Genomic DNA, 12450 nt, shown 5'->3' on the forward strand with positions numbered 1-12450 from the left:
TTGCGCTGACTTGTGAACGATCTAAGAGGAGGAAACGAAAACCACCAGGTAGGACATTTATCAAATAAATATTGTACAAATGACAATTGGTTAGGTTACTCTTCATTATTTATGTAAAATTGCTTTAAACAGCGTTCAGGAGTCAGCTTTGTTTAAAAACAAAAGAACACTCCGGGTGTACGAAATCACGTGATGTTTCCCGGCATGCACTGCGGCTCAAAATGTATCTTTTTAAAATAAAATCATTTTGCAGTTATATTTATTTTTCTTCGTACCTTATTTACAAGTAACATATAGTATATCATTCAAATTTGAGAGAAAAAAATTAAATTTATTAAAACCTATAGTTTAGAAGTAGGGTGTTTCACCCCACTATAAAAGCCGATCAGCGACAAGCGGTCTATTGAGGTTGGTCAGTCTTATATGCGGGAAAAGAATTAGCCCCCACAGTTGGTTGTTGGGCAGGAAGGATGTACTGTGGGTGAGCCGTAGGCTCTCTGGGGTCGCCACGGCAAGCGAGGTACTCGTAATACGTGGGAGGTTTCGTCGTAGTTGTAAGGTAAGTATATGACTAAAACCATAGAAGAAGAAACGTGACGTAGCAACGTGACGTAAAAATTAGTAGACAATCTGGCCTAATGCTAATAAACCCCCTCGTCCATGTTGAGTAATCCTCATCACTTAAGGTTATACAGACCCCTAAGTTGAGCCCTCGCTGCGGACTGACCAATCTTTTTAAACAACCTATGTTCTAGTTGTAATACTGTAGTACCTCCATCAAACTAATACTGTTTTTCAACCTTTTTTTTTTTCCTTGACAAAAATTCTGCAGCAAAAATATGTAAAACAGGAGAAACTTTACTGAGGTACAGATGTATTGAGCCACAATCACGTGACAATTTTTTGTAATTTTTCTGGCAGAAAAGCTGGAAGTTGCAGCTGTTTTTCCTAAATGCTGTAAAAAAAAAAGTTGTGATAGTTTTAAATAATTTTCAACTAAATTAGTTGAAAATTTGCTCAAGTAGTTGTTTTTCCCTTTATTGATTTATTAATGACTTTATTGATATGCAATTTTATGTGACCTCACAGAAAACAATAATAGATTCTTTCCAAAGTGGGTTTTTTTATATATATATTTCTTTAAATGTTTGTGCCAGAGCAACTGTCATTTTTGAAATATATGATTACAATATGCTTGTTTTTAACACACAAAAAACATTATATTTATGTTTAATTGGAACAACACAAAAAGTGTACATTTTGAAGTTTTATTATTTTTTTATTTAACAAAAATGCTTTATTTATTTTTAGGTGAATAAATCGTTCAATTTTAGTAGCATTGTGCAGAAGTGCAGTCACTTAAACTCAGTGCATTATGGGAGATGCAGTCCAAAAACCGATGCTGATGCTGGACAGACTTGCATCTCAGAGCTTCATTATTTTGTTCATTTTGTCCACGGTCTGAAACCGGATCCCACAGGAAGCTAAACGCTAAACACAAACTTTAGTTTTTATTTTTGTTGGAACTGTGAGATTTTGAGCCAAATCACAACAAAAAAGTGAGGATGTTAACAACTTCTGATTGGTCAGACTGATGGCATGATCCAAGAATGATTGCTGGAGACAGTTGGAGGGGCGGAACTTTTCCAAATAAACAGCTAGCTGTGGCTAGATCGCAGGACAGTCATTCTTATTAAAAAGTCTTTATTGGAATCAAATAAACACACAAAATAGTATTTTATGGTCTTTTATATTCCTAACTATTCCGTGTTTTAACAGGGCCGGTTTGGATTAAAACAGAGCTGATCTCCTGGTGATTGGAAATGTTTGTAAATCTGTGAAAATGAATAATTTCCCATGGCACACCTGAGCATCTCTCACGACACGCTAGTGCGCCGCGGCACACTGGTTGAAAAACACTGACCTAATATATCATCTTGATTCCTGTGCCATGTACCTGTAACTATAATGCTAGAAAAACAAATCCCTTCTTTAAATGTCATCTAAAGGCTTTCACTGAAGAGTGAATAAACAAATATATTAAAGTCAAAGCCCTTCCTCTCACCATACAATATCTACAATTGTAGATGTTTAATAAATGGTTTCCTCCAAACATATTTCTTTATACAACCTTAATTGATGATTGTCTTTATGCAACTTAATTCCATTATTAAAAGGTACCAAACTCTAAATCAACAGTTTTTGGCTGTTGACCTCTATAAATGGGTCTTTAAAAGTGTTGCCTGTTGGTCATTGTCAAATTTTTGACAAATTAAAATAAACTTGTTTGAATCATGAAAATACAGTCAAAACCCATCTATGTGCTGTCCCCTAAAGGTTGAATTGAGGTATTACAGTTGAATTATGTGATTGGTCAAACAATGAAAGTTTCAGAAATCTCATGTCATGATCAGCAGCTCCAGTAATGAAAACAGTCCTGCCCTCAGCCCCGCCCCTCTGACTGGATTTTCACATTTCGGCTGTGGGTGGAGTCAGCCTCCAACTTTACTCCAAGAATGATTTTTTTCTACATTTAGAATATTTTTGTTTCTTTATTGCATCTTTAAAACTGGGTCATTTTCAGCACATTTTCTGTTTACATTTCTTATTTATCTTTTTACATTCATAGACCTGAAACTGTAGATGTCATTTTCATGCTTGTTTTAAATGACAATAAGTTCTTCAGAATTAATAGGATAAAAAGTAGTTCAGCCTAACAATTCAGTTTTCATTATGAATATTTCTTGTATCTTTCAAAATTCCCCAGCCACTTTAGATAGTTCAAGTTTATAATATAAAAGAGCTTCCTTGTATTAGATTTTGCTCATAATTTCATACTTTAATTGGAACAAAGGATTCAAGAGGGGAAAAAAAACTGAAGACAAGAATCCATGCCAAGAAGGAAGTTATGAAATTTATTAGAAATAACAAGCAGCTTTGTTTACACAAAAGTGTCTCTAAATGGCTGCTTGACAATCACCTTTAAGGCATAAGCCTCAAAATGTCCGTCTGGACTTTTCTGCTGATTTTGACTATGAAAGGGTCAGAGAATGTCCTACAAATGCGTGCATTTGCCTCTATTTCCAGAAGACATTGAATTTTTCAATATATATATATCATCATTTTACAGTTTATTTTATTTAATAATAGTGTTAGACCAATTAAAATGGAAAAAACCCACAAAATGGAGATGTTATATGAACAACATATATTACTGGATTGTCAAAAGTGAATTGATTGAAAGATACACAAACCCCCCAAATTTCAGAGGAGACAGAGCTTTGTGTCAGACCAAATGCAGATGAGTGTCAAAAAAAGCTCATTTTTGATCACTGAAATAGCTGCGCAGCCATCCCACTGCAGAGGTCACACCAGTTCCTCCGACAGCGGCCACAGCTGCACTGGCAGAGGTAGACAGACCAGCAGCACCTACAAAACATGAAGAAACATTCATGGTCTTGCTAAACACTACTGCAGAAACCTTAGTGGTAACAATCAAACCCTGCCTGGTCTCCTGTCATTCTGCACTGATTGCTGCTTAGTAGCTGACGTGGGTTTTTTCTGATTTTGGATGAACACACCTGATCCAGGAAACCAGCAGTGAGCAGATATGGAGGTAACTGTACTGTTGTCCTGATGTGAACCACAGACTGTCTGTAAAAGCTCTACACAGTGTTTAGCGTGTTGGTGACTAAAGTGACAAGCGTTGTACATGCAGCTGACATCATTTTTGCAGACATTACTCTTATTAATGCTCTTAAGCAACTAATTCATGAACAATACTTTGCATCCAAATATAAGGCGTACTTAAATGCTGTTTTTTTTCCTTTAAAATTGTCATTTTAATCCAAAGTGCTTTTATGCATTAATTATGGTTGTGCTTACTGATGTCAAAGTGATTTGAGAGGTACGTGGGGCTCTGTCAAAATGTTATTGTGAATATGCTAACGAGGCTAATGTGTAGCATGTCATATGTGTGTGTGAGTTTTTAATGTGTTACCAACAAGGTTGGGAGTTAGCGTAATCAGAGTAACATTTGTTTTACTGCTATTAGTCTGCTTTTTTTACATGTTGGAAACAAGGTTAGAAGTTTGAGAATACAGCAACATGGCTAATGCTTTTAATGTGGCTAACATGTAGCATGTTAGTTCTAGAATTACAGTTAACAAACTCTGTCTGACAGACTTATATCCAACTCTTTAGTCCTGTTTAATGCACCATATAGTTTGGTGCACCTTATATATATATTAAAGCTGTCAGGCGATTAAATTTTTTTAATCGCGATTAATTGCATTTTGTCCAGAGTTAACTCGAAATTATCGCAAATTAACATGTGGCCTTTTTTTTAAGGAAAAAATTGTGTGCTTCGTGGAATTTAGCAGTTCTACATTAATTATGAAAACAAGAATGACAAAATTAATAGTTTTCATCAGAAATACTGATGCGTTCTCATATTCATGATGAGCTCCGCTGGACACGTCGATGCATCGAGCTGCAGCCAGAGAACGAGGCGGCAGTAACAGACTGTCAAATTATCCACAGTGTATCCCGCTTTTCTCAGTCTTTAATGTTTTAAAAAACAAAAGTTAATTGGAAATGATAAATCTCTATTTCATTTATTACTGTAGTTCGGCAGAGGACGAGCAGTAAATTTAATCTGTTTTATAGTGTAAAAACTTCAAAAATTGAGATAAAAAAGTTTTCATGTTTTATAGCATCAGAAAAAACATATAGGGACACAATAAAAACATTTAAATCCACAAATACAGTAAAGATAAAGTCAAAGCGATGTGAAAATGTCTAAAACACTTTATTCTAACGGCTATCACATTTATCTTTCACATTCAATTCTGACTGGAAACAATGCTAATGATTATATTCCAGAATCATTTTAAACAGTCAATGTGATTGACAAACTCACCGATGGGTTCAGAAACTACTGCAGGTAAAGAGTATTTTATGTATTTCTAGCGAAGATTTGGACATCTTTGGCTGGTGTAACGTCAGCTTTACATGATGACTGTCCTCAGTAGCACCAAAGTAGTTCAGTCCTCTGATCTGCATTTTAACAGATTTGACTCATTTATCCATTTCAGTCTTCCCAATCCCTTTTGGGGTCACAGGTTGCTGGGGCCTATCCAGCTACTGATGGATAAAAGTGGGGAACAGCCCAGACAAGTCATGAGTCTGCTATAGGGCTTTACAATCCAATACAGTTTACAATTTAAGAGACACCAATCAACCTATGAAGCATGTTTTGGACTGTATGAGGAAGCCGCACAGGGAGAACATGGAAACTCCACATAGAAAAGTCCCAGCTGGGATTTGAACCTGGACCATCTCACTGTGAGCTGAGAGCCACTCCACCACGATGCAGTCTGACTTGACTCATAAAGGTTTCTTCAGTCTGGCCAAGTCTGCTGCGTAGTCTGAAAGTTCTATATATACATAAATTTATATATAGACACTTTCTGAAACTTGTAGATTTGTTATAACTCGGAGAACATTTTGGTTACTCTACACTTTATTTATAACTTGTGATTTTTGTTATGTTAAATGTAGAATTTACAAACCGGAGTGGAAGCTCCACATGATCTTAGCAAGACGTTACACCACAGTATTCTGCATAGGAAATTTCTCCTTCACTTCAGTTTAAACTTCACTTCCTCAAATAAGTATATTTTAAATTTTCTTTTTCCTGAGTTTGTTCTTCCACAAACATCCACAAATGGTGACGAGAGGGGCTGAACATGTTGATCTGCTGCCCTCTGCTGGAGAAGTTGTATCCCTACACTTTCTTGGTAGAAAGAAGTGTTAAATAAAATAAATTGGCATAGAAAAAATATATAGTTTGAAATAAAATAGAAAAATTGGTAATAAATGATGAGCTCTCGTAAACTTGTGTTGGAAAACTTTACTTGGACCACAGAAGAATAATACACATATTAAGAAAATATCAATTTGCTTTAAAAATAAGTAATAATTTTGAGAGCCTTGTTCAACAAGTCAACAACAGTCAAGACCAACATCCTCAACAACTATAACTCAGTATTTACTCTAAACAGCACAAAACATCACTTCCCACAATGCATTATGCCCTCCATGTGATATACTGTACATAGAGTAAAAACATTTTGAACATTACAAAAATCGTTTTAAATCTCAGCGATGAATTTCAATGATGATTTATAGATCCTGAGTCTTATTTTAAAATCCCAAATTAAGAACCTTAAAAACTAAATGAAGCCTTTCCAGAGAAGTTTTTGATTTTCATAAAATAATCTCTCTTCTCTTTAGAACTGACAACAACTAAGTTGAGGTGTCAGAAGTTCACGTCCTATGAACAAGTAGGAAGCACTTCACAACTTTAAGTTTTTAATAGAGTTTGAAAGTAATCACTCACTCTTCTTCATCAGGAGACAGAAATGTAAAGTTGTGTCACCAACAAGGAGATCGAGACACCATGCCGTCTGACGACGCCCCAAAGCGGCAGCAAATATAAATGAAAAAGATCTGGGCCTAAAACTAATAGCTGGGGAACCCCACAATTGATTTCATTGATTCTAAAGGAGCATGTTTCCATACTTAAAAAAGAATCTGTGAGATTAGCAAAAGAATCAGTAAAGAACAACAGCTGGATGACCCAGACCTCTCAGCCCGTTTAAAGCCTTTTTTTCTTCAGTTACATCCCTGATAAACCAGTTTTTAGATTAAACAACGGTTTGTTCTGTATCAACCCTACTTGTTTGTAGTGTAAGTTTAAATTTTTCATTGTATTTTCTCTTTTTTAATTTTTCTTGTTTCAATTAACCAAAAAACATTTAACAGCAATGCAAGTTTTCAAGAACAGTTTGTTTCAAATTCAAGTTGTTACTGGAAATTTGTTTTTTCAAGACAATGCAAACTGTCACTTTTTAATCCCATAGTAAATAAGGTTTATTATGGGATTTTTGAAATCCTCCATAAATTAATCTGGTAAAGTTGGAATAAAGGTGTGAGAATATTTATATTTCATCATTGCAATTGATTTTTCAAAATATTTTTTTCAATATATTGGTGGTTGACTTTTACATATAAAGACAACTCTACAATTTTAGTAGTCTGTTATCTCTAAACTCCTAATTTTCATCAACATTTTCCAACATTTTTTTCACTCTTTTCACATTTTCATTATTTTGGCTGATACTTTTTTGCTTTTTACTAACTTTTTTTCAAAAGTTCACAAGAACATTTGTTTCCCTTTGCCACATAAAGCACATTTTTAATGCAAAACTTGTAATTTAAGCTTAAAAAATGAATTTTTAGAAACTTTTTTTTTACAGTTGTATTTTAATCATTTTATTTTTTCACTTTTCTGATAGATCTTACCTTATTTTTCTGACTGAATAAATCCTGGACTCGTGAGAAATCAATAAACATATTTAGAATTTATTGAAAACCAGGTGTCATTTTCATTGGTCTGTGGGGGCAGCATCAGACCTCCATCATCATCATTATTTCATACCATCAGTCAAATTATTCTTCACAATCATCTATGAAACGTAAAAAAAGAAAAACCTAAACAAAAACCAGCAGGAACAAATAGGAATCTAAACCTCACAGGTTTCCAAACACTGCTCAGAGTTGGTCAGTGTTTCTGATGGACAGCAGCTGCTCTGCAGTCACTTTACAGTAGCTCAAAGCACAGTGGGAACACAAAACAACACTTATAAATGCCATGAACGACAATACAAAAGAAAAGAAAAGGATTTGGCACAGGATGTGTCATCTGCTGCATTTTAAAAAGAACTCCCATGATGCTGCAGCAGCTCCTCCTCAGTTGGGCTTTCCTCTTTAGAGTTGGGGGGGGTGTTTGGTTGTTCTTTTTTCGGCAAGCCGCTGGTCCTTAATCGACGCCGCTTCGACCCGTCAGGACGCACAGCGAGGCTCATCTAAACACAGAAATCCATCAATCCAAAGTCCAGCAACAGCAGAGAAAGCAGCATTCAGCTGAGGAACAGACGGAGGGAATTCCTGCCTGAGCGGAGGAATTTATCAGCTGACTGACGACTTTCCAGCTCAAACCAGATGATTCTCACCGACTCTGACAACAGTTTCCGTCTGCTGAAGGACTTACTGATCCACTTTAGTCAATCCAATCAATCCAACTGTTTCAAACAATACTGATCATTTCCTAAATGTTCCACATAAGTGCATTTAAAAATATACTTTATGTATTTAAAATCCTGTTCATGAAACTATTGTTTACATGCAACTGACATTTTTTTAATAATGTTACAGTTAAGTGAAAATATTTTTTTAAATTAACTGTCTAAGTATTTGAAATGTAAATATTGTAAAATGAGATTGCAAACATTAAGAACAATGAGTCAAAAGCTGATTTTGGTTCTGCGACTCTAAACTCTGCGTTCTCCGTCTGACCATCAGCACATGTGTCGTGTTGACCTCTGACCTTCTCAGGCTGCGAGCTTCATAGAGCGTGTCGTCCTCCTCGCTCTCCACCGCCTCCATCTCCACGGAGTCGTCGTAGTTGGACAGCAGACCGTACTTCTTCTTCTGGGCAGGCTTTTTCAACCTGACATCAGACGGACAGGACAGTCATTAGAAGCCCGCGGGCGTCAACATGGTGGTTTGAGGTGGAGTGATGGAACTTAAACGAGAAACTGAGCTGCAGAGCGACTGCTGAAGCAGGTGACACAGTTTGTCGATGACACTTTGGTTTATCTGAACTCTGAAGGTACGTTCCCAACAGACATGTGACGAACATTATGGCATTCACACTGGACAATCAGGGAGGGGCTTCTTTTTTTTTATTTTTTTACTGTTTACTAGCACATATCTGCCACCTACAGTTGGAAGAGGGTTGGTGCTAAATGTGTGAAATCTGTTCTCTCCATTTGACCCATCCTCTGGGGGATGTGGTGAGCTGCAGACCCTTTGGTGGTTTAACCCCTCAATCCAACCCTTAATGTTAAGTGTCAAGCAAGTAGGCATTGGGTTCCATTTTTAGAGTCTTCAGTACGACTCTGCCAAGTATTTGCTCTCACAACCTTCCAGTTTCAGGCCGGATACTCTACCACAAGTCACTGAGCTAGTACCATGTAAATAACCTACACCTGGACATCACCAAAGCCAAAGAGCTCATAATAGACTATAATACAAACCGACCACCATCAGCAGGACTCTAGTGGAGAATGGACAGCTTCCAGTACTTACTGTAGATGTTGAGATCATGTGATCAGACAACGTATTTACCACTCGAGACGCTTCAGGGACTTTAGATTTCCCTTATAGATCCTAAAAACTTGATACACCTGCACTATGAAGGACAGACAAGCCCTTCACACCACACCATCCACGCCAAGCTCCCTGCTCTGCAGGATATCTACAACAAGCAGTCCTAAACCAGAAAGGCTGTAAAGGTCCCACCAATAGACTGTTCTCTGTGTTGCATTCAGGAATGCCTTTTCACTCCATGAATGCCAAAACAGAATGAAGAGGAGCTTCTCCCTCAGGCCCTGCGACGTCTTAACCAGGAATCACAAAGAGCCTGAAACAGATACCAGAACTTTTTCTTTCTACTTTTCTTTCCTTATTCCTCTGTCACGTTGACATTTTCCAGTTTGGCAAAGTCACTTTACTTACTTTATCTTACAAATATCATAAATGACATACAAACCTTTCATTTAAACTTGGACAATCTTAATGTTATTGAATTTGGTCATTTCTGCAGGTTATACATGTCCTTACCACCTGTCCAGTTGGACTCCAGCTGTTTACAGTTAAATACAGCTTTTACTCTGACGTCAAAGGCTCTCATGTCTCACTTTGAACCAACACAACCTTTTATGACTTGGTTAGTTTGGGGTTTTTAAGTTAACCAGTAATATTTTTACTAGTGTTAGTGGTAAGACACATGACCGAGGCGTGTTGATAGACAGATGATGAGGACAGAATCTGGTCAGTTTGATTGACAGCGATTTAAAAGGAGAAATACTCGGAAATGCAAAAACGAAATGATAGTGTCTTAGAATTCGGACGTCAGTAATGGTTGGTGACGTCATTAATAGCTGCAAGTCTCGGAAAAAGTCACGATAAAACAGAAAGTCATTACTTACATTTTAATGTAAACTTCTGTGCTTTAGAGCACATCTATATGAAGAAATATGTTTCTCCTCCTCAGAGTGGCTCGCCGTAATGGCGTAGGGATACACAAATCAAAGTCCCTTCACTATATACTTAAAAAAAAACAATTTTGGACACCCCTACCCCTTCAAATGCCTCTACAAGTGGAGGCGTAGGGGAAGAATTCAGATTTTCTTTACAAACGTAAAGCGTTGTGTGTTGGTGGAAAGCCGCCTTTTTCACCTCAGATTCCACTGGAATTATGCTTATTGCCTAAACTGTTGAATAGTTAGAGTAGATGAAATAACATTCAAGGGCTCAACTTTTAAATGATTCTAAGTCATACAGTTTTCAAGGTGGGTCACTTATATCGAAATAAATAACATCCATGGTGCCAGTATAGTGTAAATTATGGGGGGAAAAAAGCAGTTGAGATAAGCTGTTTGTTCACGACATAGTGATCACAGCCAAGCGGGAAACATGTGTTACCTAAAAAGGGAACCACACAACAAAAGTGTGCCGTCATCTTATGATGCAATGACTGTAGGAACATGGAAGTCAGTTATTATTATACTATATAATTTTTTAGTAGTAGTTAGGGAGTAGGGAGGGAGTTGGGACATAGCCTAAAATTTGGGAGGATCTCCATACTGACAGTGATCAGCTGCTTCATCCTCCCACACATATGTTTACGGTCAGCAGCAGACACAGTTTATGTCAAACTACAGTCTGGATCGATCCAGTTTCATCGAAATTTCCCATTTTATTTTGAAAAGCTTAAAACTAAATACAACTTTATATAAAATCCCGCTTCCCTTATCAGCTGCTGAGCTCCCAAACCTACAGAAAACTTCACCAGAACTTTGCTGGTTCCGTGTTTCTCAGCGATAGTGAGTCAAAGTTGCTCTGCGAGTCACAGTTTTGGATCAGAACAGTTCTTCCTCACCGCACAGCCCTGATCAGGAAGTACAGCACCCCGATCATGGTGAAGCCGATGAGGACGTACAGGGCCCTCTGGATCATGGAGCTGTCCACGCCGAGGTCTTTAAAGATTTTTCCGGAGGGCCTGGCACCGCGCGTGGAGTTCCCCGTGCTGGACGTCGACGCGGCGGCATCGAGAGGCGCGGAGCTGTTGAGCGGAGTTTGCGTCGCAGAAACAAAAACCCAGCAGACGGACACGAGCGCCGCAGAGAGGAAGCCGCGAAAAGTCATCTTATGTCCGGGTTTAGAATCAGAGAAGAACCGGAGAGGGAATGTCTGTACCGGTACCGAAGCAGGAACGCGGCGCGCGCCGCTTTGTTGACACAAAGTGAAGCCTAAAGGAAGTTCACGTGTCGAAACTGACGTCAGAGATACGGTGGAGCGCGCTGGGTTCATGGCGCCTCGGAAATCCCGGACTCACGGCCACGGTTCGCCATTTATTTTATTGCTTCGTTTTATATTATATATTTATCCTAAATTAATTTAAATACAAAAAATTGTAATACTTTGATTAATTTTAGTTTTGGGTTATTTTTCATGTTTAAAAAATACTTGAAATAATCAGAAAAGGATTTAAATAAAAATGGTAAACAAATGATGTGTGTTTGCCAATTTACATATATGGATAAAGTTTTTGCAAAAATAATGACAACATCAGAAGTTTAAAATTCTTGATTAAGTAGGGAACATCAGTTACTTAAAAGTGTGAACATTAAAACTTTCAGTGACAAAAAATTATGGATATCAGACTTTTTTGTGTTCACAACTGTAAAAGATGGGTTTTATTGTGTATGTTTCAGATAAACAAATTCACACATCAGATTACTTGAATGCTTTGTGTAAAAATCTCCTACAGAGTAAATTATAGATATTATTTTAAAGTGTGTTTCTTTTGGGTGCAAGTGCAAAAAAAATGTGTTTATCAACGTGTTTTCTTGGTTGCATCTTTTATTTGAATCAATAAAATTCCCAATAGCCAAGTCCTATTCCAAAGATGAAGAACACCCACTAAAATAAATTAAAAAGACACAATGAATCAATAATGAACCACTTTAAACATCAAAAACGTTTTTCAAGCAATGCTTTACATATCTACAGTGAACAATTGGAATTTTGTAAATATGCATTTTTTTTCATATTGAAAACCCTCTAGTGGTCTACAAATGAACTGCAAGGTTCTCTCTATTTTTTTAGGATATAATTTTAACCTTCTCCCACAGTCATTTGATGGAAAATAAATAAACAGTTATGTAAATATGTGAACCAAACAAAAAGGCTTAATTTCAAATTCTGAACTCAACAATGGAGATTGATTATTGCATGTTGCACTCATAGACACAAGCA

At 37.0% G+C, this 12450-nt stretch overlaps 1 protein-coding gene across 1 annotated transcript; it reads right to left on the bottom strand.

The window, feature by feature from the left end:
- Window positions 1-7408: 7408 nt before the first annotated feature.
- fam174c (family with sequence similarity 174 member C) lies at window positions 7409-11517 on the bottom strand. The gene is made up of 3 exons (XM_024278599.2): window positions 11072-11517; window positions 8453-8575; window positions 7409-7931 (listed from the first exon to the last, which is right to left on the bottom strand). Exons 1-3 carry the CDS (start codon window positions 11500-11502, stop codon window positions 7928-7930), a joined length of 558 nt encoding a protein of 185 aa, XP_024134367.1. The 5' UTR covers window positions 11503-11517; the 3' UTR covers window positions 7409-7927.
- Between the last annotated feature and the right edge of the window lie 933 nt (window positions 11518-12450).

Source organism: Oryzias melastigma, linkage group LG4 (assembly GCF_002922805.2).
Source record: "Oryzias melastigma strain HK-1 linkage group LG4, ASM292280v2, whole genome shotgun sequence".
Lineage (NCBI taxonomy): Eukaryota > Metazoa > Chordata > Actinopteri > Beloniformes > Adrianichthyidae > Oryzias > Oryzias melastigma.